A 25,091-nucleotide genomic window follows, 5' to 3' on the forward strand; every position below is an offset into this window, starting at 1 on the left:
AGACTTAAGAAGGTGCTAGAAGCCCTGAAACTTTAGTTAAAAATGTATCAAAGGCGCAATGTCATATAGCTCTTTAGTAATTTATTTTATTTACTTCATTTTATTTCTTGTTTTATTGAATTATTTTCAACTAAAATAAAAAAGTGCCAATAAAATGCATTCATATGATACATTATTCCCATAACATTTTAAGATTTCATTAAACTATATATATAACAGTGTTAAGATATGATAGTTGTCGAACATATTAATACATTCAATTACTTAAGTGGTAGGATAGACTATAAAGATCCATTTGTTCCTGGGTAATACTTAATTCGGGTGAAGCAATACACCATATTAATATTTAATATAACAATAAATATTTATTAATAATTTAATGGTTTTGAAATGATTGTAAATATATGCACCGAAATTTGTTGTTTATAAATATTTTTGGTTTTTTGCTGGACTTTACGTCGTTTATGTCTTAAAGTATATTAAATAATATAAAAAAATTTAAATAAAAACAATTTGTTAATTAAAAACTAAAATTATTGTTTTTTTATTTAATATTGTTTTGTTGGAACTAAATGTCGTCGCTGTTTAACTGATTAACTCTGTCAGTATGGTTTGATTGCGCTCGCCATTCACCATAACAGTAGATCCCAGCTCCTTCCTTATTTCGACGTCTTATTCATCCCTTAAATTTCCACAATTTGCAGGCGTTGTTATAGCGTTAAATAATTCACAATGACTTGCCCAATCTTACTAACCAGAAATAATAACACAGTTTGACATTCTCAACTGTCAGATCATAGTTATCGATAATGATAGTTCTCATGCAGCTAAAACAGCACCCGATTGTAGTCTATTCGTCCATATGAGCATCATAATCAATTTACATTTGTGCTATATAGATTATTATAATAATATTTATAATACTTGTTTATAACATCTCAAATGATTGTCCTTAAAATATTGGAACTATAACAGCTAAGATTCAATACAATAATATATTGCTTATTTTAAAGTCTTGATCTGATCAGTTTATAATGTATGTGTATGTCTTCAAAATCATCTACTTTTAGTTAAAAACCAAAGTGCTTAGCTCTTTTTCTAGTTACAGCATCATATTTTTTTAGTTAATGTGCAGTTGTTTCAAGAACCCATCTGCAAAGTAAACAATGTTCATTTTTATGATTTAAAACAAAAGTATAAGCCATAGATTTTTACTCTATTCAGAACTCCTTAGTTTTCGTGGTGAATCTAGATGATGGGAGAGGGAGAAAGGGAGAGACATTGTTTAAGCTTAAGATCTCTTGGACTTGTTCATAGTTCAACAAACTCTTTTCAGTTTTTGCAAACTTGTCCTCGAAACAATATTACATATCAGATTTGTGATGATACCTACTAATCATATGGTATTTACCGGTACTACACGTTGATATAATGATATTGTGCTGGTTAATTGTCATCTTAAATTAGGAAACTCTTCGTTATTTTAGATGTTTCCATAACTTCAACTTTGAAAAAAGCCCATAAAGCTAACTGCAAAAATTAGACACTATATGGGCCTATATGGACACTATATACAATTGACCACTTTTGAATGCCTTGAAGAGTTAATAAAAGCCTTAAGTGAAGTTTAACTGTAACTGCAGCCATTTTTTCGCGCTATTTTTTCTCAATAGTTTAGGAAGATAATTTTAGTAAGGCTCGTACTTCTACGAAGATGACTGTTAAGTAGAAAATAAATATGTTCGCTTATAATATAACGCCACAATAATTTGTATTATTTATAATAATATAATAATAATATATAATTTACTTTAGAATTATTTTTATTTTTTAAAAAATATTTGTATCTTTTCTCAAGTACGTGAAGTGTGAAAAAGTTGTTGTGTTAATAGATTTTAGTCCCGGTTACACCTCTTTTGTGCACACTTCACTGCTCGGACATTATGAATGCAAAATTAGCTTCAGTTTCCGTTCTGAGTGGTGGCACTTAATAAGTATTGTCAGCATAAATGGTTTAAACGCTGCAATAGAAAAACTTTTTATGATTGTTGTAATAGCGTATAATGGAAAAGTTAAGATACTTTTGTGCAAGTATTCGTTGTCAACTCTGCCTCTGTCACCTGCCTACGTAGTGAAAGTAAGCTCCTTAACACTTCCGAAAAAGACACTTCTACCGCAAATGTTTTCGCCGCTGCTGAGCTGTACGACTATTTACGCACGCCACGTTAACATGCTTTGCTGTCCTTTTTTCCAACCGCTTCCAACCGCTTTCATTACCAACATTAAGCGTACATTATAGCTGTGTGCCACCTGCCGTTTAATGTAGTTACTTTGCCAAAACAATAACAACAATGCCACCAACAACAATAACCGCAATATTGGCTCAACACTATAACGGTACATTAATAGTATCTTCTTGGTCCCTTTTTGCCGAGGCAGTACATAACCGGTAATACGGAAAAAATTATAGAATTTGATAAATGTTTGCTCGCCTGCCTGCTTAATGCGAGCACAGCGCATGTTTTGCGGCAATAAAAATGTTGGAAAAATGCTCGGAAAAAAATTGCCAAGTGTCCATAAAAACATAAAATGTTATGTTTATGTTTATTTTACGGTCGTATATAATTTTTATAAAGTACAAACATTTTTAAGTGATTTTAATGATTTAAACTGATGCAGTTAATTATTTTAGTTGTTGTTGTTTATGCAGTTTTTGAAAGTTTACAAAACTTTGTTGCACTAAAACTGAACCAACAGACGAACAATCATCCGCGAAGGTTTCAGGGAACTAAGAACTTTAACTATAAAAAAAACTATAATATCCAACAAAAATATTGAAACATTTTCTTACCACAATTTTTAAAAGTTTTAACTAAGCGTGAGGAGAAAGTACTTTCAAAAAAATGTGTACAAGTATAACCCCTACGTAATCCGGGTATGGGACAAAAATCCTGAAAATTATAGTATTAAACAAGTGGGGTGTAAAAAATTAATTCGCTCAAATTAATACTTGTGTTAATATAATATTATAATAGAAGGGTTTTCGAATAACAAAGAAAGAAATAAAGGACAAACACAAAAATTTATTTTTAATTTTATTGAAATTTGGCTGACCATACACAACGCTGTTTCGAGTATTGCCAAGTACTCTTCATCAGTGGTCTTTGGAATAATCGAATTTTATTTAATTAGTTTATAGTCCGTATATAATTTGTTTGGACTGCAAGTGCCAGGCTTAGAACTCGTGCCTGTCAAATTAGAAGCGATGACTAATCGTGTTTATCCACAAGAAGCCAAGGCTGCACAAACTTTCAATGCTCAAGTTCCAGGTTTTATTGTCACTTATTTTTTATTTAATTAGTGACAACAACCAAAGCACTTGCCGTGTCTTTAAATTAGAACGAGCTTATAAACTACAGCTTTATTTTTGGAAACACAAGTTCAACGAATTGAAAGTTTAACTTTTGGGTTTTGCCAAAAACTTGAATTGAAAGTTTTGTGTTTGTCCTTTATTTCTTTCTTTGTTATTCGAAAACCCTTCTAAAAATTTAATAAAGCTTCTTTGTCACTATACAAAGTAAGTCTAGCTTAACAGCAACACTAATACTTTATAATATTATAATAATATCAAGAAATATAAGTCCTATAAACTCTAGAACACGTTGGAATTTATGGTGATGGCTTGGCAGATAAACTTATTAACAAAGGAGCAGTTTTACTGCTTGTTAGTCCAAAAAACATTTGGTGATTTAGGAAATGTTCATTTTTTCTGATTCAAATTAAAAATAACAGTAAAAATAGACAAAATTTTACTAGTACAATTTATAAGAGCCAACGTTATCGAAAACGCTTAAAAAGGTCTTTAACCCAAAGCGCTTTAATCCCTTAATCCACCCACTTGAGTTGATTTGGGTTTTAGAAAATCACTTTTTACGCGTACCTGCATTAACTCCTGAGAGCAACAGTTCTGCTTGAAAGCAAAAAATATTAAAATTAGTAGAAAAAGTACGGGACATAAGCTATTAAATGACACGAAAAGTGTTTAAGAATTATGTGAAGTTAAATAAAAATCATTTAAGATCTAATTCTGTTCAGTACAGTGAAATACTAAAAATATTACCCGAAAAAGTAGAGATGTATGAAACTATTGTCTTTTGTCAGAAATATACTGAGGATGAGAAACATGTACTGAGAATTAGTTCGGCACTGATAAGCAAACGAACAAAGTTTGCTGACTAGCTGACATGAGTAAGGCAGCTTACTATACCATATATCGGATGAATAAGGTGAAACTGTTATTATAATTAATGAAAAAATTTAACTTCGAGAAACGCATTCAATTCATGAAGATGGGAACAATAGATCATCGTATTGCAATGTGAATTTCTCCAAACTTCATAAAAGTAATTGAAAAGTTTTCGCCGTGATATAGACGAGAATGCAGCAATACTCTAAAAGTAGGAAATACTTATTTCGAATTGTAATCCATACTAAAAATCAAAGTGAAAATGCACAAAATTGCAGAGTGCTATTAAAAATTATTTATTAGTTAGAAAAAAAAACAATAAACATATAAGACATAATATAAACATGTCTTCTCATGTTGAGTTTTTTCCGAGTTAGTGCTTTTGCGTACTTTTACTCTTTGATAGCTGGGGGGTATCTGCAGAGTTCTACCTTTCTCATTAACTAATTTATATATTCCGCAAAAGTTTTGTGATTATTCGATGACTTATCTAAGATCTGCGTACTGCCCCGTACTGTTAGAGATTACTCTGAGATTAGATAATGCTAAATAGGGCAGCCTATTCAGGAATATGTCATTTATGTATTTTTTGACCGGGTCTATTCTGAGGTCTCTTAGCATATCATTTATGCGGTTGTACCATGGCACTTTGAAGAGCCTTAGGAGAGTCTGACCTTGCTTCTGGAATTATGTCTCTTATATCAACTAAATTTATTATATTGTGTGCTTGATTTTAAGCATAATTATGTACAATACTCAATTTTTTCTTATCTTGAATTCTTATTAACGTACATTCTTAATCTCTCAATTAAATATGAAATTTTTGCATCATTTATGTACTACTGTATAAAAAACTGTTGCAACTTATTGAGAAATTGAAATTCAAACGATATGTTATGTCCGTCTGTTAAATAGTTTTGCATCTGAGATCAGGTTTTTTTTCTGTCTGTTAATACGTAGGTCATTTACAGAAAAAATAGATTATTACGCTGAGTAACAGTTTTCAATATCGCAGCAGGATATTTTCAACCCTGACGTATATCTTACCATACAAAATTTTTCTATTTGATTTTTTTTTAACGTCAATTATAAAGTTTTGTCTATTTTACTTAAAAAAAACAATTGTATTTAATAGAGAGATTTCGAACAGTAGAGAACTACAGCAACAACAATTATTTTGATATTTCATTAATAGAATTTTTGGCTTCTTTTACAGCACCTTCGAGTACTGCCAAACAATCACCACCAATGGTCTTAGAATTATTTCTTATATTTAATTACTCGTAAATAATTTTTTTGAGTCTGTGAGTACCAAGAGTTAAGCTCGTGCTCTGCCAAATTTAAAGCTCAGAGTCAATATTTATTATTGACTCTGACTTACCCAAGCCATACTTGACTTGTTCTAAGTTTGAGTTGTCTTAATTTATTGTGAAAGAATAAAATTATAAATCAGTTGTAGAATAATTGAATTAAAAAATAAAAATATAATTAATTAGTTAATAGAATTATTCTATAGCTGGTTTATGATTTCGTTCTAATATAATCACAGCAAGTAAAATTGTTAATAAAAACTTTTATAGCAAAACTAACAAAACTCCAGAAAAATATGCGAACAAAAAAGTCAAGTACGGCTTTTAATCAGTTGGTTAAGGTGCGCTGATTCTGAGCTTCACATTTGGCAGGACCCGAGTTCGATTCCTGGTACTTGCAGTCTTAAAAATAATTATTTACGAATAATTATACACAATAATTATTTCCAAAACCACTGATGATGGGTATTGGGCAATACTTGGTCAGCCAAAAATTCAATTAATTAAAATAATATAAAAAAAAATAAAGTTTTTGTTGTTGTAGTTCACTACTGTTCTTAAAAATCTCTTTATTAATTAATTATATGTATTATTGTTGCTGGTAAAGCTACGCTTTCTTTATAGTGACAAACAATATATATTTATAGTGTCCTTTCTTTCTTTCTTTGCTATTCCAAAATTATCTAATTAATTAATTATAGTTATTTTTATTTTATTATTTTCAATTGTTAAATTTCAATATTATTCTGTTAGTAAAAGAATAAAATTTTTATTATATTTTATAACTATTACTCTTATTTCTATTGCCCTCAAAATAATTTCAAATGTCAAAAATGCCTTAAAATAAATTTGGTCATCCGATAGTAGCCAGTGGCAGACAGTGTGGGGCTCTTGTCGCAATTAAAAGGCAAGAACATTTTAAATTTAAAAATAAATAATGTTTATATTTTATTTTCTTAACTTGTTTATTTCTATATATAATAATGATATTCTTCATATGTTGGTATCGTATATTACTGTCACTTTTTTTTAAGTATTTTTCATTTTTGGCACACATTTTAAGCAAGATTTTTGTGTGCAAATGTCTTTGTTCCCGCAAGCATTTACACTGTTGCCACCTAGTAAATGAATTTCAAATAATATTTGCATTTCCATTTGATTATGTTTATTTGTTTATTTGTTTATTATTGAGTTAATTTTTTCTCACCGCTACGATTTCCACTGCCAAACCGAAATCGCGTTAAATGTTGCCAATCTCTTGCCACATGTACTCGTCTCTGCGTCCAAAAAGCATACGCAAGAAGTAAATTTGCATTTTCTGTTGCTGGAAACAGGATACAAACAGGATGTTTCCTTTTATGAAATCACTCATACCAATGCCACAATTCTGCATTAATGAAGCCAACGATATTGCTGACTGAGTTATTGGTTTTTTTAGTGCCTCCACGGAAAACTCCTTTGCAAATCACAAATATACTTCAAGCACTACAAGTACTACGAACGCCGTGCTCCAGTAAATTTTCAGGCAAAAAATGATAAATATGCCGACTTACATATTTTAAGACGCAGCAGGTATTTTTGTGGGTGATTATTGCGCATAAGTCGCCGGCACCACCCACGAATGTTAAATTGTCTTTGCTAACATTTGACATAAATCTTATCTGCGGATGCTGTTTTAGCAACACATGCACATATAGCATATCCTTGCTTTATGCATGTTTGTATTGGAATGACTTTCAAAATCTTAGCAATTCATCCTGAGGCACATTTCTGGCTTATGCTTGTCTCGATCTGCTATCCTCGTCGAGGCAGAAGAAATCGTATTTGTAGCAAAATATTTACGCTACGTAAAGTACAAGAAACAAAAAATAAAATTTCAAATTTCGTACAAAAGTTTTGCATATTTTCGTACTGCCTCAGTAGCTTCTTGTATTTTTCTAGCTTTTTGCTTTTTTGTTACTTAAATTTGACATAAATCAGGCGTAATTCCGGTACAAATGCTTTAGTTGTATTTCATAGATGCTCATGTGTTTCATTCTCTGTTTTTAGGGTCGCACAACAAACCAGTAGGCTATATAGACCATGTGTACAGTACGACTTAAGGATAACAGACTTCTCCTTCTTTTCTTTTCCTTCGAAATAAAGACAAATACTTATAACCTTCACAGGGCATGCTCTAACTCCATGATCTATTAAGTTTATGATCCTAAAAGTAAATATATTAAAAGTGTACAAGTCACATAACGAACCCTTATTGAAGGGCTATTGCTACGCTCCATCACAGTTTTCACATTTTTCATTTTTTATTGTTTGAGTTTGAATGGAGCACATTAACTTTTTTCGTATTCTTATAAATAATTTATGCTAAAATGGTATTTAAAGTCAATGATTTTATACTGTAACTTGGCATATGAATGCTGTTTGCATTTGTCCACGCTTCACTAAATAAGAGCAACTTAAATGGGTACTGGCCACAGTATTAAATATTGTTTGAGGTCGTTACATATCCTTGAGTTATTTTATTAAGTATTTTTGTTTATGATTTATCAACTGAGGACACTAAAGTATCTTTTTCGTATTTTATGCACAGGGTGATCAAATCAGTACTATAAAGTTTTGAAGTTTTAAATAAAACTAAATTACTATTCACATTAAAATATCAAAATTTCATATTAAACCGAAGCCCAATAATGGATTATGTCCAACTATATAAGTAAGTTTGTGATGAGAAGAATAAAAACCATTGTTCGTCTCAATGTAGAAAAATCATCCACATCTCATTCTGGTTAAATGGTTTCGTTAATTGACAAAATCACTGCATTTAAAGTAAAGAAAACCTACAAATTCTTAATAAAAGTCGTTTATATTCTTAAATGCTAAGTTTAGTTTGCTTTATGGTGAGATATAGCCTGTAGGTGTAGTTGATCCGTATTTTTTTGAAAGCTAAAATGGTACTAGAACTACTGTAAATAACTCTACAAAAACATGACTTTATAGCATGAATTGGATAATTCCAATTTGAACGATATGCAGGTAATATGTTCCGTACATAAAAATCTTGGAATCGAAAATTCTGACACCTTTTCTAATAGCCACAAGAAAGGCTAACATATTATTTCTATTATAATATAAATAATAATTAACCATTAAATTACTCTAATAAATCTCTCATACTAAATGACTTTAAAACATATGTTAGTCAAGTAACTACAGAAGAAAGTGAGAGAAACTGGTTGAGAAGTGGTGTTCTATAATCTAATTTTTACAAAAATTCACAGATCGCTATTTACGTGAATATACTCTGTGGCAGCATAATATGCAAGCACACGTGAAATTCTTCGAATTCTTAAGAAATTCTTGTTTCAAAAGGGTTCTTAAGGAGCGTACACAATACAGTTAGAGTCAGTCCAATTTCCGTACTTCATGCCTATGCTTTCAGACTTAGATGAATCTAGTTAGCTAGGTATTAAGCCTCTTACCCTAACCTACCTCCCAGTTTACTGGTATTGGATTGCATCCGCTGCAATCTTACATGTCATTCCGAAGTGGTGCTTTTAGTGGATTCAAGTCTCACTGTGGCTTTCGATGCCTTCCACCTACTGCAAAAAACAAAAAAATTCGGTTGCAGTTTTTCATTGTGGTACTGCAACATCAACACGAAAGTCTCTTAAGAATTAAATTATTTAGTCAAATAAAATTGTGAAGTTATTGTTACTTCACTATCCATGCATATATAACTCTTAATCAAAAATGTTCTCCTATTTAATTGAAATAGAGCTCGCAGGAATGATCATTATATCATATTATAATATCCGATTTTAATAAAATTAAAAAATTTTTAAATGAAATAGGCACAGCTAGGACTTAATTTCAAAACTTTAAAATATGGTAAAGCTAAACAAAAAGTTTATAGTCTCTTTTAAATGTTAATAATTAAATAAGTACAAAGTGTATGGAGAGTCACTGCACAATTCTGCTGTAACCTGGCACTTTGGTTATTGTTTATATTAAAGCATAAACTATATAAATGTGTGAAATACAAGAGTACTTACTTAATTTTTTTAGACTGTATTTTATTGAATCAATAGTGTGTACTACCAACAATAACAGTGAAATCTATTACAGTGAAAACTCGAAATGGGTACCTTTGTAAAGTATTTACTTTTACGAGAAATCTTATTTGGTTTGCTTATGTACATCAAAACAAACAAAATAATTGCGATTTATAGTTTTGAATTATTTTTCATTTGATAGAAACTAAATATTATATATGTATTATATTAATAATATTTTTCTGTTCTGTTTTTTTTCTATTGCTTTTACTTGTAGGCAGTTCAACACATGTATGTCATTTGAACCAATGCTTTCAGCTTTAATGCATTCCAATGTCTTGCTATAAGTGGTTTTAACTTCGTAAAATTTATTAATATGTGTACCTCATCTTCCATTTAATTTTATCCTCTATATTCGGAGAAATGTACTTATTCCATTCTTGCACAATTGTTGATGTTAATTCAAGTAATTAGTAATTACGAAAGGAATTCAAGCTTAGTAATGTTTTTTATGATATTTAAATAGAAATACTTGTGGAATCAAGGTTTTGAAAAGAGCTATCCTAAGTCACCATTGCAACTATTAAAGGATTATTTTGCTCAAAATCATTATTTTAAATATTTGTTAGCAAATTGTTTAGCATTTAGTAAGAATTTCTGAGCTGAGTCGATCCCAAGTCTCATATATCATTATTTATCGTTAGTTTTCTTATTGATTTCAGCAAATAAGTTTACTTTTCAGCTGTTGATCTCATAAGGGCAGTTGCCTTTCGGAGCATGAACATCAGAATGATGTTTCCTTCTTCTGTTCTGAGTTATGCATAAGGTGGGTGGAAAAGGACATTGTCTATTAAGTGCAAGGAATTTATTGGTACATCCTTTTCTATGAGAAAACATGTGACTTGAAAATAAAATAAAACAAACCTTCATCTGTGGTTAAGTAAATGGTAATACCAAACCTTAAAAATGTCTAAAATTTTTTCCAGATGTTGATTTTATACAATAGCATTTAAAAAAGTTTAATTTCCTTTAATTTTTAACTTCAGTTCCTTGGCTTTCATGGATAAGCTAATTATTGGCCTGTGACCCATGCGGATGAATCATCGGTAATGACATTTCTTTCATTTAGGGGGGCTCGAATGTTCTTAACACTATGTGTTGTGTTTTGACACTATATTGCTTTAATAACTTGTGACACTTTCTCCCTTCTGTAAATAATTTAAAATTTTAAGCTTTTTCTTTAATTTTAAAAAGTTCACATTACAACTTATTTTTCCGCTAAGCGCAAAAATTAGTAAATTTTTTGTCCGCTCGCTTCCACATACTATACTCGTAAACGTTAAATCATCCATATTTGTCAAAATTCCGTATTTCCAAATTTCGAAAAAATTTCTAAATCTATATTTTTTGTTCACCTTTTAGCGCATTCATGTAAAATTAATTCAATGCACCTTTAGGGATGCTCACGATTTGCGTAGTTTATCTCTTCACGTGTCCATTGTAATTAGAAAAGAATTTGATTTTGCCACTTCATAATGCGATTATTTAATAAGGTAATTAAATGATGTTAAGAGCATTTAATTATCTGTATTAAATCGTCTTGTGTTAATAAATAACTAAAACAAAAATTTTAGTTTATGTTCAGATGTCCGCAATTTATTTTTAAATTTTCTATGAATCAGCATAGTTTCAAGATATATTAACTATATTTTGCTTATAAATAAAAAATTTTCTCTAGCAACCAAGCAATTTTACAGGTTTAGTATAAAAAATCTTTTATTTAATACTGAATATTTATAAAGACATATATCACTTCTTGTGAGATAGAATAAAAACCTAAAATTGCTTCAAACAAGTAGTAATTATAGGGTACCTTTTAGCTGCATGAGAACTATCGATATCGATAATTATGATTTGACTGCTGAGAATGTCAAACCGTGTTAACATTTCTGTTCAGTAAGGTTCAACAATTCATTATGAATCGTTTAGCGCTAGAACAACTCTTCCAAATTGTAGAAATTTAATTTGAAAAAATAAATTTGTTCAAGTTCATAAAGCACTTTGTCCATTTTACGGTCAATATAATCGGCCAAGTGATCAAGCAATTCGAACAGTTATTGATCAATTTCGCAATAATTTTCTTCTTCTTAATTCAATACCAATAACAAAACAAAGAAATACGTGTACGGAAAAGAATTTTGCTACTTTAACACGAAGGGTTGAAGAAGAAAACGAAATTAGAAAGGATCTGCCGTTACAGTGAATGGCTATCGCAGTCAAGCCATGCTGACTGATTTAATCTATTAAACATCGACGACATATGACACATTTAGATAATTATGATTGATTCGGATATTGATCTTCTTATCAGACAAGTTTTCAATCACATTTAGTTAAACTAAATCCCTGTGTCTATTACGAATGCAAAAGATGTTTCGAAATTTATCGAACTATGTGATCAATAAAGATGAGACAATATTAAAAAATAAACTCTTTTATTCACAAAAGAAAAGAATTGCACTGAATTTTATAATCCAAAAAGAAAATTTAAACCTGACATAAAAAATGACGAAGAGGTTTATTGTTTTTACTATTACGTTAGCTGCTTTGACACATTAATCCTACTTGCTTCATTCTCATGTTACAACTTTAATGTCCACTCTTGCAAAGCAAATCCTTTGCAAAGCAAATCCTTAGTATTTCATACCCATTGCTGGTCCATCTTATCTCTACATATTCATCTTTCCTTCACAAGTTCCAAATTTCTCCTAACTGCCAGGTTAGTTGGTCAATTCATAGTGTTACGCTGGTTACTCGTTAATAGTAGTTTGAAGACTTACCATAGTCTCAATGATACCATTTCACACCAAATGAGTCAAAAACATGTTATGTTGATGTTTTATAAGATCACGGAAGGAGCATAACAACCTCATTCGTTTATTTACGAAATTGCTTTAAACAGTCGCATTTCTGGTCCTTGAAATTTCTTTGTGGCCACAGCGAAGGATATAGCTGAACCGGCCATTCTTTGTTAAGCGCAAGGGACGATTCAGACATAAATGATAAATTGTATTCACGTATTTTGTATCTTAGATAAATGTTACTACGTTCTTCAGGTTCTTCTTCAGATTCAGTTTCAGGCTCATCTTCAAGCTGTGAGTCTGTACGTTTTTTGCCACATTTACTCAAGTCTGGAATAAAGAGATCGTCCAAAGGCCGACCTTGATAGAAAGACAAAGGAAAAGGTTTGCGTCTGACTTTTTTCCTATTCCTAAGCTGTGTTTCTTTGTTAGTTTTTTGACTTTCTTTTTTAAGGAACCCTAGGTGTTCGTCATTAGATTTTTCAAGCTTACCAACTTTTTCTTTGTTAATTTTTTCTGTTTCAAGAGTAGACACCATTTCCTCAAGTTTTCGTACTTTTTTCTCTAAGTAATCTATTTGACGGCGTATAGCGATAATGTCTTGTATTACTTCATTTCGGAATGCTTTATGGTCATCCTGTGAGGATAGCTTTAGTTCCGCAGTTTGAAGATAAGAATGATGGCGCATATTCAAATCATCATCAACATTTTTTTCCTGCTCATCAGCTACCAGTTTGTCAGTTTCCGATAAACTACGCTGCACCTTACTCTCTGGTGCAGTCTATGGATTATATATACAAAATTTAAACAAGATTTGTACTTTACTCTTAGAAATGTATTACTGACCTTTCTCGGTAAACGGTGTTCGCTATCACTCTTCGACATTTTGCTCTTCTACAATGCAATTTTGATTCTGGTTTAATTTTTGTCAAATGAGTAAATGAAAATTTAATTTAAACGAATGTCATATTTTAGTATTTTAGTATTTTTTGCCAGAGGGAAATTATATCACAATTTTACTAAAAAATAAAAAATAATGAAGCAGAAGTTGCTTCTATTTTACAATTTATTTTTTTTTTAAGTACGGTTGCTTTGTGATTCAAAAATTTAATTTTATTTTTTATTTTTTATTAAATCATATCAGTTATTGAATTGAAACTCTATGTTACCGTCTGATATCAAGAGACAAATGTGTTTTCCTCTTCGATGTCATCACTTCTAAGCTAACTAATACGAAGGTTGAATACGATTCTCATTTTGGACATATCAACCTGTAAGACAAGATGCGATCATGATTGCTATAGAGAAGGATTTTCTTTATTTACATGGAGATAATTGTCTTCTACATACATATAGTATACGTTGGTAGATAAGTTATATGTATTAATATTACATTGCTTGGACTCATCTTTGAAAAAGACGAATGAATAGATTTATTTAATATTTTTACAAATTGCTAATCAAGTACCTAACTGCTTTAATTTAGCCAATATTATTATTTTCTATTGTATAGATTACACTGTAGTTCCTTTTCATATTCCGTGTCCCATCATGTTTTTATATCAGTTTTCGTCTATCAACCTATCTGTACATAATTGAATGATTCGTAATAACTCGTGACTGGGATTGGACCATAACCGTAATAATTAGTTACACATATGGCTATTTCCAGATCTGAATAATATCTATTATCTTTTGTCTGAACAATACTAGTTGTACTTATTCTCTTTGACAATAGTTCACTACTTCTTAAAAATCTATCAATGTGTCCCGAAAGGCAGGTGGAAAATATCCAGAAGTAGAAATTTCTATGCATTTGTATAGAAGTTAATTGAATATGCCATTTTTAACAAGATATATAACAAGATATTGTTTGTACTATAGGTGTTTAATAGCTGATATAATATAGAAGACTATAGTATTTTGTGTATTAAGCATTGTTAAGCATGTTAATGTTTGACGTCAGGAACTCGTCAGCAAAGACACTGCGGTTTTTATAGAGAAGTCTAAATGCCTCCTGCTTGCTTTGTTTATTTGTTTTTAAGCTTTTTTTTTTGTTCACTGAGTTTTAAATATGTTTTATGAAATATTTCCATGTTTTAAATGGTAGTTTATTTAATTTTAAATTTTGAATCATCGGATTATCGAAGACAGCATAATATTTTATGTGGCTTAGTAGAACTTTAGTCTATCGTTCTTTTGATTTATTTTTCTGAAGTTTATTTATCTTTACAGTTTCACATCGATGATTTTTAGTTTTTTCTCTTACAATATTTTAAAGCTACTTTGGAATTCGTATTAAAAATTAGATGATCATTATTGTACTAACTGACAGTTCACGTTAAGCTTTTAAATTACGAGGGCTTTTATACTTTTTTGAAATTATCAAAAGTGGCTTTACCAACGGTTAACTGGAATTGTTTTTTAAAAATTATTTGGTTCCAGAAATCAATATTTGTTCTACAAGTATTTTGTAATACTGTGAACTCTCGGTTAAATGCAGAATTTGTTGTCAAAAAGTTTCTATTTTGAATGCATTTTATAGGACAGCAATCTTTCGATACAATGGGTATATTGGTTAAGTCTAGACTGTTCTATATTGAAATATGAAATTGTACTTTGTTCAAAAAATGTTTGCTTATACCATACAAGGCTGGTGACTTCCTGCCTTATACTACGCCCATGCTTTTTGCTTTTGATAAACCTAGACTTTTGAGTATTACTCTCACCTCTCGCCTTTAATTACTGGAATGAAATTTTATATACTACCCTCAGAATCAGTGGGGAAAATCTTATTGTTGTGGTTATAGTTCTTTTAAAGCTAGCTTTTTATTATGTTAATGAGTCAGCATTGTTTAAAAGACACTGATCAGTCTGCCTATTTTAAGCGAAGAAATTACTCTCTATTTAAATGAAAGTAATTTGTTTATATAAAAAGTGGGATCCAGCAATATTGCACCGTCAAGTGCATCATTCGGTTTAAAGTGCATTTACTATATAATTGGTTAGGGAAACTGTTCATTGAAATTGATATACTGCATGTGATGTTTGTTGGAGATCAGCATTTTTATATCGGTCAAATAGATGTCGGTTTAATAGTCATCTATTTAACCTATATTTACTTAAGAGAGTTTTTATTGTAATATCAGTTTTTTTACGTCTCACAAAATTTATTATTTATATTTTTACAGTTTTGAAACTGAAATTGTTATTTTCATTGTTTATACAAATTTCTGTATACTTGAAACATGCAAATATAGAAACCTTGTAAACTTACGAATTTCACAACTCATTGTGAATATAGAATGAAAGTTGCAACTTATTGTGCTCCTTTTGGTGTGGTTACTTTATGCCGAAATTTTAAACTTTTAATCATGCACTCGTCGCATTCAAACAGTGAAGTGAACATGGGATTAGTGAGCATTGATACAGAGCATTGTTACTGCATGCAGTAACAAAACTGCTTGTTACTGCTCCGAAAAGTCGTTGTAAAAGTTTCCAGCGCATTCTTTTTGCTAAGAAAGGAACGAAAATAATATAACAAACAAAAACAGAAAACGGAAAGCGATAAAGATATTAGATGTAATAATATAGCATATATAAGCGAAGCAAAAACAACACGAAAAATCCTTGACATGAATAAAAATCCGGGCTTAAGACTCAATGCATCCGAATTGCATGCAAGTAACGCTTAAGATTTTCCATATCGAGTCACGCGCAGTTCTTCGCATTGTGTGATCCACACAAAGTAGTCTTTTAAGCGAAGTATGCAATGCGCCAAAGTTTAACCGCAACTCCAAAGGACGAAAACGAGTCTCGTTTCTCATTTTGTGCTTGAAATGTTTGTGTGTAAGGGTCGGTGCAGATGCAACTCCTGCTGCTTCTATGTGCAACTTCTTAAGTGCGTGTGCGGGTGTGTTTAGGAAATGCCGATGAATTTAAGTTTGCGGTGCAAGCCAAGTATTTAACTTTGAACTTTGAAGAAAGAAGAAAAAATGTTAGCAAAACAAAAACTTAAAGCAAAAGAACCAAAATAATTTGAAAAAAAAATATTTAGTTTATGAAATGAACTGAATTGTTTTTGTAATGAAATAAAAACTCTAAGTAGTACCGCAAGGATAACGTTATCAAATATTTTTTCAAGTGTCGCTATTTATATGCTGATGATGAACTTCCACAATACAGTTCACTACTGCACGCGCTTAACTAGATCCTGTGGTTTCAATTTTTATTTAAAAAAATTTTTTTCAACAACTTAACTTTTTGTTTTAAGTGTTCACTTATAAAATTTACTCAAGCATTTTTTTGAGTGTTCTTTTCTTTACATCACTTTTGAATTATCCTTTGGCTTTAACGCTTTCAGGCGTGCAAACTTTTTCTATTTAACTGTCGTTGCGCATCTTTAAAAACAAGTACATTTTATGCGCCTCTCCGCGGTAAGAACATAGTCCCATGTTCTGTTATTAATTTGATATATTTCGGCTTTAGCTTAAGCTACTTTATACGTTTCTAGATTACTAAACTAAATGTATCTGGTAGATTGCTATAGTACACTATGCTGTACTGCAAGAAATGGAAATGTTGCTCTCAACAAGAAAGGTGATATGAGTGGAAGTAATTTGAGACTTTGAAAGTCTGCATAATAACATCAAAGGAAAGGGTAACATCACACATTCTCTTTATTGATTCATATTGGTGCCGATTGCTGCATAATACATACACACAGCCGAAAAAGTCTGCGGTCACCCACAAAATTTTTCTTAAATTTCGCATAATTTTTTTAATTTTTACTCAAATTGATTTTTGTTTTCTGATTTATTTTAACCAAAGAAACAACAATAAAGTTCAAATATAAAAAATTAACAGTTATTCTTTGAAAAAAAATTAAACACAATTATAAGCAAAAGCAACAATTTTTAAAGCAGAAAAAATCTACGTTCACTTCTTAATATTTACATTTACCATTTATTTAAATTTACTTGCAAGCACAAATGTATCATTAAATGATTTTTAATTATCACTTGACTTCCCCAAGAGTCTAAGCACTAATCATTAAAAAATATATTTTTATATAAGCAGTAAAATTTTACAATGGAAAATAAAAGACGTGAAATTAATGTAAGTGATGACGTAGGCCAACGAAAAATTGCTGAAGATATTGGTCGTCACTATTCATCTGTGCAGAGAGCAAAGCAGGTAAATTTTTTCAATAAAAAAAATTTTAACAAAAAAGCGTACTAAACGATGCTGAACTAATAAAAGCGATCTATTCCAAATAATTACTAAGATTGAGTGTGCTGAAGAATAGTCTGTCTAAAGAAAACTCTTGGTCAAACTACTAATAAAATGACACAATCAAATAGCGTTAGGCGCTCATTAGTGCGTTGAATATCTTTCATCTATAAATTCTAGTTCGAGTTCTAGTTGTATTATATCGTTTTCCATTATCAACACACTTTTGCATAAGTTCAAACCTATAACAAATCGTTATTCTACTTGAGATACTTCTATATCATGCATTTATCACCAATGGCTTCTTGTACAAACAGAAATGGATGTCCACACAGTTTATGTTTGATATTCGGGAATCAGACCTCACTGAATACCAACTCATGATTGCATGTTGGATGACATATTTATATAATGTTTCAAGTGCTCAGAACATGATTTTCATAAGGCTACCTCTTTGCATTAACTCCAAAAACAACTTCGACATCTTCACATTGATAGTTTTCTGGTTGAAAAATCAGCGAAAGATCAGAAAAATGAAACAAGTGAGAAGACCTCTCGGTTACAATATTCACCAATAAATAATTTAATGTGCAGTGCTAAATGAAGGACTTTTTATTTCTACAAATAAATTTTTATTGCAAAAAATACGACTGTCTATTGCTTGATCTTTTCATCAGTCGATACCTTAGATTTAGATTAGTTTCCTATATCAATAGAATATAGTTTTCAAAATATCTCGAAAGGGAATAATTGAAACTGAATACGCAATAAAAATTAGACAAAATAAAAAAAATGAATTATATTATTTGCAAACTAAACGAATAACACTGAAATTTTGTAATCCAGAAATGAAATATTAGTCTTATATAAAAAATGACGAAGAGAATTATGTTCTTTACTGTTACCTTAGCTGCTTTGACACATAAATCCTACTTGCTTCATTCTGATGTTACAACTTTAATGTCCACTCTTGCAAAGCAAATCCTTAATGAGTGTTTCATACCCATTGCTGATCCATCTTATCTCTACATATTCATCTTTCCTTCACAAGTTCCAAATTTCTCCTAACTGCCAGGTTAGTTGGTCAATTCATAGTGTTACGCTCGTTACTCGTTAATAGTAGTTTGAAGACCTAGTCTCAATGATACCATTTCACACCAACAGAGCCAAAAAAATGTAATGTTAATGTTTTATAAGAACACGGAAGGAGCATAACAACCTCATTCGTTTATTTACGAAATTGCTTTAAACAGTCGCATTTCTTGTCGTTGAAATTTTTTTGTGGCCACAGCGAAGGAAATAGCTGAACCGGCCATTCTTTGTTAAGCGCAAGGGACGTTTCAGACATATTTAATAAGTTGAGTTCACGTACTTTGTATTGTAAATAAATGTTACTATGTTCTTTAGGTTCTTCTTCAGATTCAGCTTCAGGTTCAACTTCAGGCTCATATTCAAGCTGTGAGTGTATACGTTTTTTGCCACATTTACTTAAGTCTGGAATAAAGAGATCATCCAAAGGCTGATCTTGATAGGTAGAAAAAGGAAAAGTTTTGTATGTGATTTTATTCCTATTCCTAAGCTCTATTTCTTCATTACTTTTTTGACTTTCTTTTTTAAGAAACCCTAGGTGTTCTTGATTAGATTTTTTAAGCTTACCAACTTTTTCTTTGTTAATTTTTTCTGTTTCAAGAGTAGACACCATTTTCTCAAGTTTTTGCACTTTATTCTCTAAGTTAGCTACTTGATGGTGCATATCTATTATTCTTTGTATTACTTCAATTTGAAACGCTGTCTTGTCATCCTGTGACGATAGCTCGAGTTCCAGAGTTTGTAGATAAGAATGCTGGCACATATTCCGATCTGCATCAGTATTGTTTGCATGCTCATCAGCAGCCAAGTTATACTCATCGCTATTATCTGACAGTGTACAGGTGGTGGGTTTGTCAGTTTCCGATGAACTGCATTGCACTTTGCTCTCTGATGTAGTCTACGGATTACAAATATTAAATTTAAACAAGGTTTGTACTTTGAATGTGAGCATTCTTGCTCAAATAAATTTGCGCAAGAGAGAGCGCAACTTAAATGACATTCAAAAATCATAGTCTGCACTTTGCTTTACTCTTCGGAATGTAATACTTACTGTTTCTGATAAACAATTTTTTCGAAAAATAATTTTATCACTCCTCGACATTTTGCTGTGCTTGTATGTAATTCTAGTTCTGGATTAATTTTTCTCAAATGAGTGAACGAAAATTTTTAATATATCATATTTTAGTATTTTTGCCGGCAGGAAAATTGTAAACGAATTTTGTTAAAAAATAAAATATAATAAATGGCAGATTGTTTCGATTACTGAACTTGATATATTATAGAAAACAATGGCTGCTTTATGTTTTAAAAATTTCATATCTTTTCACATCACATGTCATACTTTCTTAGTTCAAATATTCTTTATTCTTGATTCTTCTTCTTCTTGAGTTAGTGCTATTACGCACTTTTACTCTATAATGGCCTGGGGGGTTTATCTCTACCCCACACTAGGCTTTAACTAGGCTAAGAAATCATATCATTTATTTGTCTTTTAGTTGATGATGGGCCTTAAATCAGCATATCTTCCTGAGAGTCCAGAAGTGGACTTGAGGATTGTTATGGGGGGGTTAAGTAGCGTATCAACTTAAGTGAATAATTTTAGAGCTCTGTCTCTGATATATTTTTTCACTGAGTCAATCCTAAGATCTCTATGTATGTCTGTTGATCTAATATACCATGGAATCTTAAACAGTTTTCTTAAAGCCAGGTTTTGAGCTATCTGTAATTGCTTTAAGGTAGCATTTGAGGCTTTGCTATATGTAACACATCCGTACAGTAGTGCAGGTCTAATTACTTGCGTATACAGTAACTTTCTGTTTTTAAAGTTGAAGTGACAATTATTAAATAGCGGCTTTAATAAATGTAGAATCTTAGAGCAGCTATTCCGTTTGTATTTCAAATGTTTAAGCCAATTGAACCGTTTGTCAAAAGTGACCCCCAGATATTTTATGTTATCCTCCCCTTGTATCTCCGTGTCGCAAACACTCATTCTTGGAGGATGCTGTCTTCTTTTTCGAGTTATAAATATAGCCTTGGTTTTGTCATTATTATTCTAGCCCTATCAAATATAATGATAACTGATAAGTGATATCTCAAAAGTGTTATAAATATGACTATTAATTACTTTAAGAAAATTTTTATGTTAATATATAAGACATTCTTGTACCAGCGTAGAGACTTAGTCATTTATTTTTCGTAATCTGCATGACTGTTCTATTTTGATTTGTATATGAAACCACTGTTCTATTACTGTAAAAAAATTGTTGGCATTATTAAGTATGGTAGTAACTTCTTCATGATTCCAAAGGTAGCTAAAGAAAATATTCAGATCTATTCATATTTAAATATAAAAAAATGTTAAATTTATTTGCGTGGTGGGTTTATTAATACGCCCTCTTAGTTAGTCCTTTATAAAAGGTCTAAAGTTTCTATCAAAAATTAAATGAAAAAACAGACGTAAACTTCTGTTAGAATTGAATTGATGATTCTATCAAAAGGTATGAATATGTAAAAATGAATTCGATCAACCAACGACCGACATAAGTCTGGTCTCTGGCTCTAATTGTAACTTCAAGTTTATTGGTTAATGTGGACTTCGTAAACATATCTGCTTCTGTGCGTTAAAGAGCAGTTGGAACTAGTAATAGTAGATGTATTTCCGTATCCATTTTTTTTTGTTTTGGGGGTAATACCATACTTAATAATTGTAAGTATGGTCAATAGTTGTAATTGAAGCATATTTGTATTAAGATAAAATGCTATATTTTGGAACTAAAATTAAAATTTAGATTTCTTTAGTTTAAATGTCTTTTTATATATTTTTAAAGTGTTAAAATTTTCTTAGAAGAAAAACCATTAAGTTGCATTATATATACTAGTATATGTACTGATACATTGTTCAGGACTCATTTAAGACGGTCTGCAAAACTATTCTGTTAAAATGTGACTAGGTCCACTGAATTATTTATCATAATACAAAATAGCAGTAGAAAGTTTTTTACACCGAAAATTTAGAAGTAGCTTGACAAGGTAGTTTGCAATAATTTTCAGGAACTTCGCCTAAGGCTGATCAAAAACATATAAATAGGCAAAATTGGACATAGGCAAAATTGGAAAGATATATTGAACAGAACATGTCATAATAATAATAGAAATGAAATCATTTATAAGAGCATTAGTGTAAATCAACCATGGTGTTTCGACACTATGATATTGATTAAACATTATTCAAAATATCATGGCAATGACCTACGATATTACTAACGTTTAAATTGAGGTCACTTTGTAGACCTATTATGCACTGTTTTGGTTAAAATTGCTCACTTGTATCGGTCATTTGTTGCTTCCTTTATCAATCTTTGTATAGTCCACTTCATTGTGATAGGCCAATAAACAATAACAAACTATATACTTAAAGAATAGCTAAAACCGGTTTCAGTATATATTTTGTTCTTATATTATGTCGTTATCTACTGAAATCCACTATCATATATCTTTATATAGAAAGTGTTATATTCGAAATCATATAAGATAAGATATGCTTCATCACTGAAACAAGAAAATAACTATATTAAAAATAAACTTATTTCTTCACTTATTTAATTATTATTAAAAACTTAATAAACACTAAAATAAGAATATATTCTATGGCTTTGTAGTAGCTTAAGTAACTTATACTTAAATAAACTTGTGCGTTCTATCTTTTTAGACAGGGATTTGATTTAAAACAAATTAAGTTCAACTTAGAATTTAATTTATAATATATTTATAATACAGCATAAATAAATACAAACTAGATACAAGGTTATATTTTCTTAAAAAAAAAAACTGTTTTAGATTAATTGAATACATATTTGTACCATCGGTGTTTTCTTAAGGTTAGTACATTTTGTTTTTCATTATTATTAACATGAAGATTACAAAATAATACAATTAATATTGGGAATATAAATAATTTAACAGAAAATAAATTAAGTAAAATTTTTTAATGACAGGATATCATTTTTGCTATCCCCCGGGAGCTGGCTTACGCACATTGCGAATCATGTTTTGCAAATTTATAATTTGCTCTATAAGTTCTTGCATTCTAGCTTGAGATTGTAATATATCCCTATACTGCTCAGCTATACGATTATTGACTTCCGCAATACGTTGAGCTTGGTCACCTTCTGTTTCGGACTCATGGTTAGGGTCATTTTCATTATTCGCCACCTCATCACTCATTTTTATACTTCTAATTGTCACGAGTCACGTTTCTGCGACAAATCATAGAATAGATATCTCTGTGAGTAAATTTTTTTATTTTTTTTGTGTTCAATTTTAATTTAATAATATTAAATTTGTTTTTTTTAAACTTAAATAAATATCGAAATATACTAAAAATTAAGTATTTAAAAAATTTCAATTAAAAATGTTATAGAAAATGAATAGAACACCCTAAATTGTTTCTGTCCATTTTGTCCTTAAAGATGCACTAAAATAGATTCAAGTCAATTGAATTTTGTGTAAAAAAAAAAATATAAACGATTTAGATAATCGATGTTGAAAATATATTAGTTAAAAAATAAAAAAATAAAAAGTAAATATTAAATTAAATTAATCAGAAATTTGTTCAAAAATAATAATGTTATATCAGCCGAAGACCTAATGAGTCAGTACTGTGAATTATAACTTTTATTTAATTATATGCAAATAATAACGTTTTTAAAATTTTTATTATCACTTTGAGTAACAAAATATATTAAGATATATTGTTGGAATTCGATTTCAAGATACACTGTTTCGTAAATCATAACAATTAAATAAATTAAGCAATATATTGAAATACATTAAAAGTATTATCCCCGACTGTAAGATTATTATAAGATGCACTAAAAACATATAACTCTAAACATGTTTGAGGGAACACTAAACTAACGTAATGTAAAAGACTGGAAATGGCATGCTACATCAGACCTACATCAGGAAATAGTTGCTAAGAGTTGGATAAGTAAACACTTATTTATTATAATAATGAATATCCAAAAATGTGTGGTATCTGCTCCCTTAAGAGTACCAACTATTACTAAAATAAGTTTTGTAGTCTTACATTCGACTTAGAAAGGGTTAGGAACTATCTCCCCACATTACTACATCCGTTGAGGATTATTGTAACAAATCCACTTTAGCTCCATAGGCGCGTAGCAGTTAATGTCCCTTGAAGAGACGTTGCCTATTTCCATTATAAGTCCTATCCTGTTGATAAATGCCGTAGTCTGAGTCTGAGGAGACTTTCACAGTGACATGTAACGTTACTGGTACAAATGGTACTATGATTAGTTGGTACCACTACAATAAATGTTGATTGCGCAGTACTCACTCACTAAGATAAATATTTTTAAGATACCATATATCTACAAAAAAATTTTAGATCCTTATTTTCTCAATAATAGTTAATAATAGGTAAATGTCACATGCAACATATATGATATCATTACCTGGTTTTCATAAAATAAGAGCAGATACTGAGTACTTATATACGTGTATACTGGAATATAGGAATTTATGCACAGAAGTTTTTTAAACATTTATTTTTCATTAATTATTTTCAATAGCTGGTTAACTTTAAATTATGAAATAGGAAGGGATTTAAATAACCAGCAGATTCGTAGAGAACAAATGGATTTAGTTTTATTTATTGGGATTTCTTGTGAGAGCTCCATTTCCTTACGGTATCTACAGATGCACCACTGTATATTTAGCTAAGTATACCTGTCTGTTTGTCTACTGCACTAATCACCATATGTTGGGACACCAACTTTTTGGGTTTCAGGTTCCAATATTCAAACATATTTCAGACGGAGTAACAAAGTGATGATTACTTGCTAATCTATAATAGGAAAATTTACTTCAAAACTTTTATCGACTCGATATGATCTAGGATTAATCGTACTCTGTTATATTAAAAACTTATAAGAAAGCAACAAAACAAATTCGAAGCGTCAGTACAAAAACGAAGGAACCCATCAGCATATTTGTGTATAGATTTTGTATGGGAAATGTCGTATTTTCTAACACCATCATCAAATTAATTCTATAAGTGTAAATGTACTGTAAATTTGGTAATTCTGTCAGGTGAGTTATTCATATCAGTTTTGGAAACACAACTTTTCATTATTTGCCGAAAAAACTTTAAAATTTATTAAAAATATATAGATCTTTGGAGGGTTGTAAATATTATAATTTCATTTACATTAAGACTGAAAAGTTTTCGGAAATTCTCATTTAAAATTCGCGCGCTGTATATTTTTCGATATTTTAA

General features: G+C 30.3%; 2 protein-coding genes across 3 annotated transcripts; both read right to left on the minus strand.

Annotated features, from left to right (window-relative positions):
- Positions 1-12,125: 12,125 nt before the first annotated feature.
- Positions 12,126-13,463, minus strand: LOC119687284. Its single transcript, XM_038101545.1, has 2 exons — positions 13,316-13,463; positions 12,126-13,250 (listed from the first exon to the last, which is right to left on the minus strand). The coding sequence occupies exons 1-2, from the start codon at positions 13,352-13,354 to the stop codon at positions 12,546-12,548; spliced, it is 744 nt and encodes a 247-aa protein (XP_037957473.1). The 5' UTR covers positions 13,355-13,463; the 3' UTR covers positions 12,126-12,545.
- Positions 13,464-13,658: 195 nt separating this feature from the next.
- LOC119687285 lies at positions 13,659-20,022 on the minus strand. Of its 2 annotated transcripts, XR_005253136.1 has the most exons (3): positions 19,842-20,022; positions 18,607-19,688; positions 13,659-13,740 (listed from the first exon to the last, which is right to left on the minus strand). XR_005253136.1 is itself a non-coding variant. In XM_038101546.1 (2 exons), the coding sequence occupies exons 1-2, from the start codon at positions 19,890-19,892 to the stop codon at positions 18,930-18,932; spliced, it is 810 nt and encodes a 269-aa protein (XP_037957474.1). In that variant the 5' UTR covers positions 19,893-20,022; the 3' UTR covers positions 18,348-18,929. The 2 variants fall into 2 exon arrangements, 1 of the variants encoding a protein (XP_037957474.1); XM_038101546.1 differs by lacking the exon at positions 13,659-13,740 and having other exon boundaries at positions 18,348-19,688.
- Between the last annotated feature and the right edge of the window lie 5,069 nt (positions 20,023-25,091).

Source organism: Teleopsis dalmanni, chromosome X (assembly GCF_002237135.1).
Source record: "Teleopsis dalmanni isolate 2A chromosome X, ASM223713v2, whole genome shotgun sequence".
Classification (NCBI taxonomy): domain Eukaryota; kingdom Metazoa; phylum Arthropoda; class Insecta; order Diptera; family Diopsidae; genus Teleopsis; species Teleopsis dalmanni.

Coding starts and splice junctions, on each gene's coding strand:
- LOC119687284 (XM_038101545.1), bottom strand. CDS start 13,354: ATGTCGAAGAGTGATAGCGAACACCGTTTACCGAGAAAG. Junction 13,251..13,315: donor AACACCGTTTACCGAGAAAG/GTCAGTAATACA, acceptor TATAATCCATAG/ACTGCACCAGAGAGTAAGGT.
- LOC119687285 (XM_038101546.1), bottom strand. CDS start 19,892: ATGTCGAGGAGTGATAAAATTATTTTTCGAAAAAATTGTTTATCAGAA. Junction 19,689..19,841: donor AAAATTGTTTATCAGAAACA/GTAAGTATTACA, acceptor TGTAATCCGTAG/ACTACATCAGAGAGCAAAGT.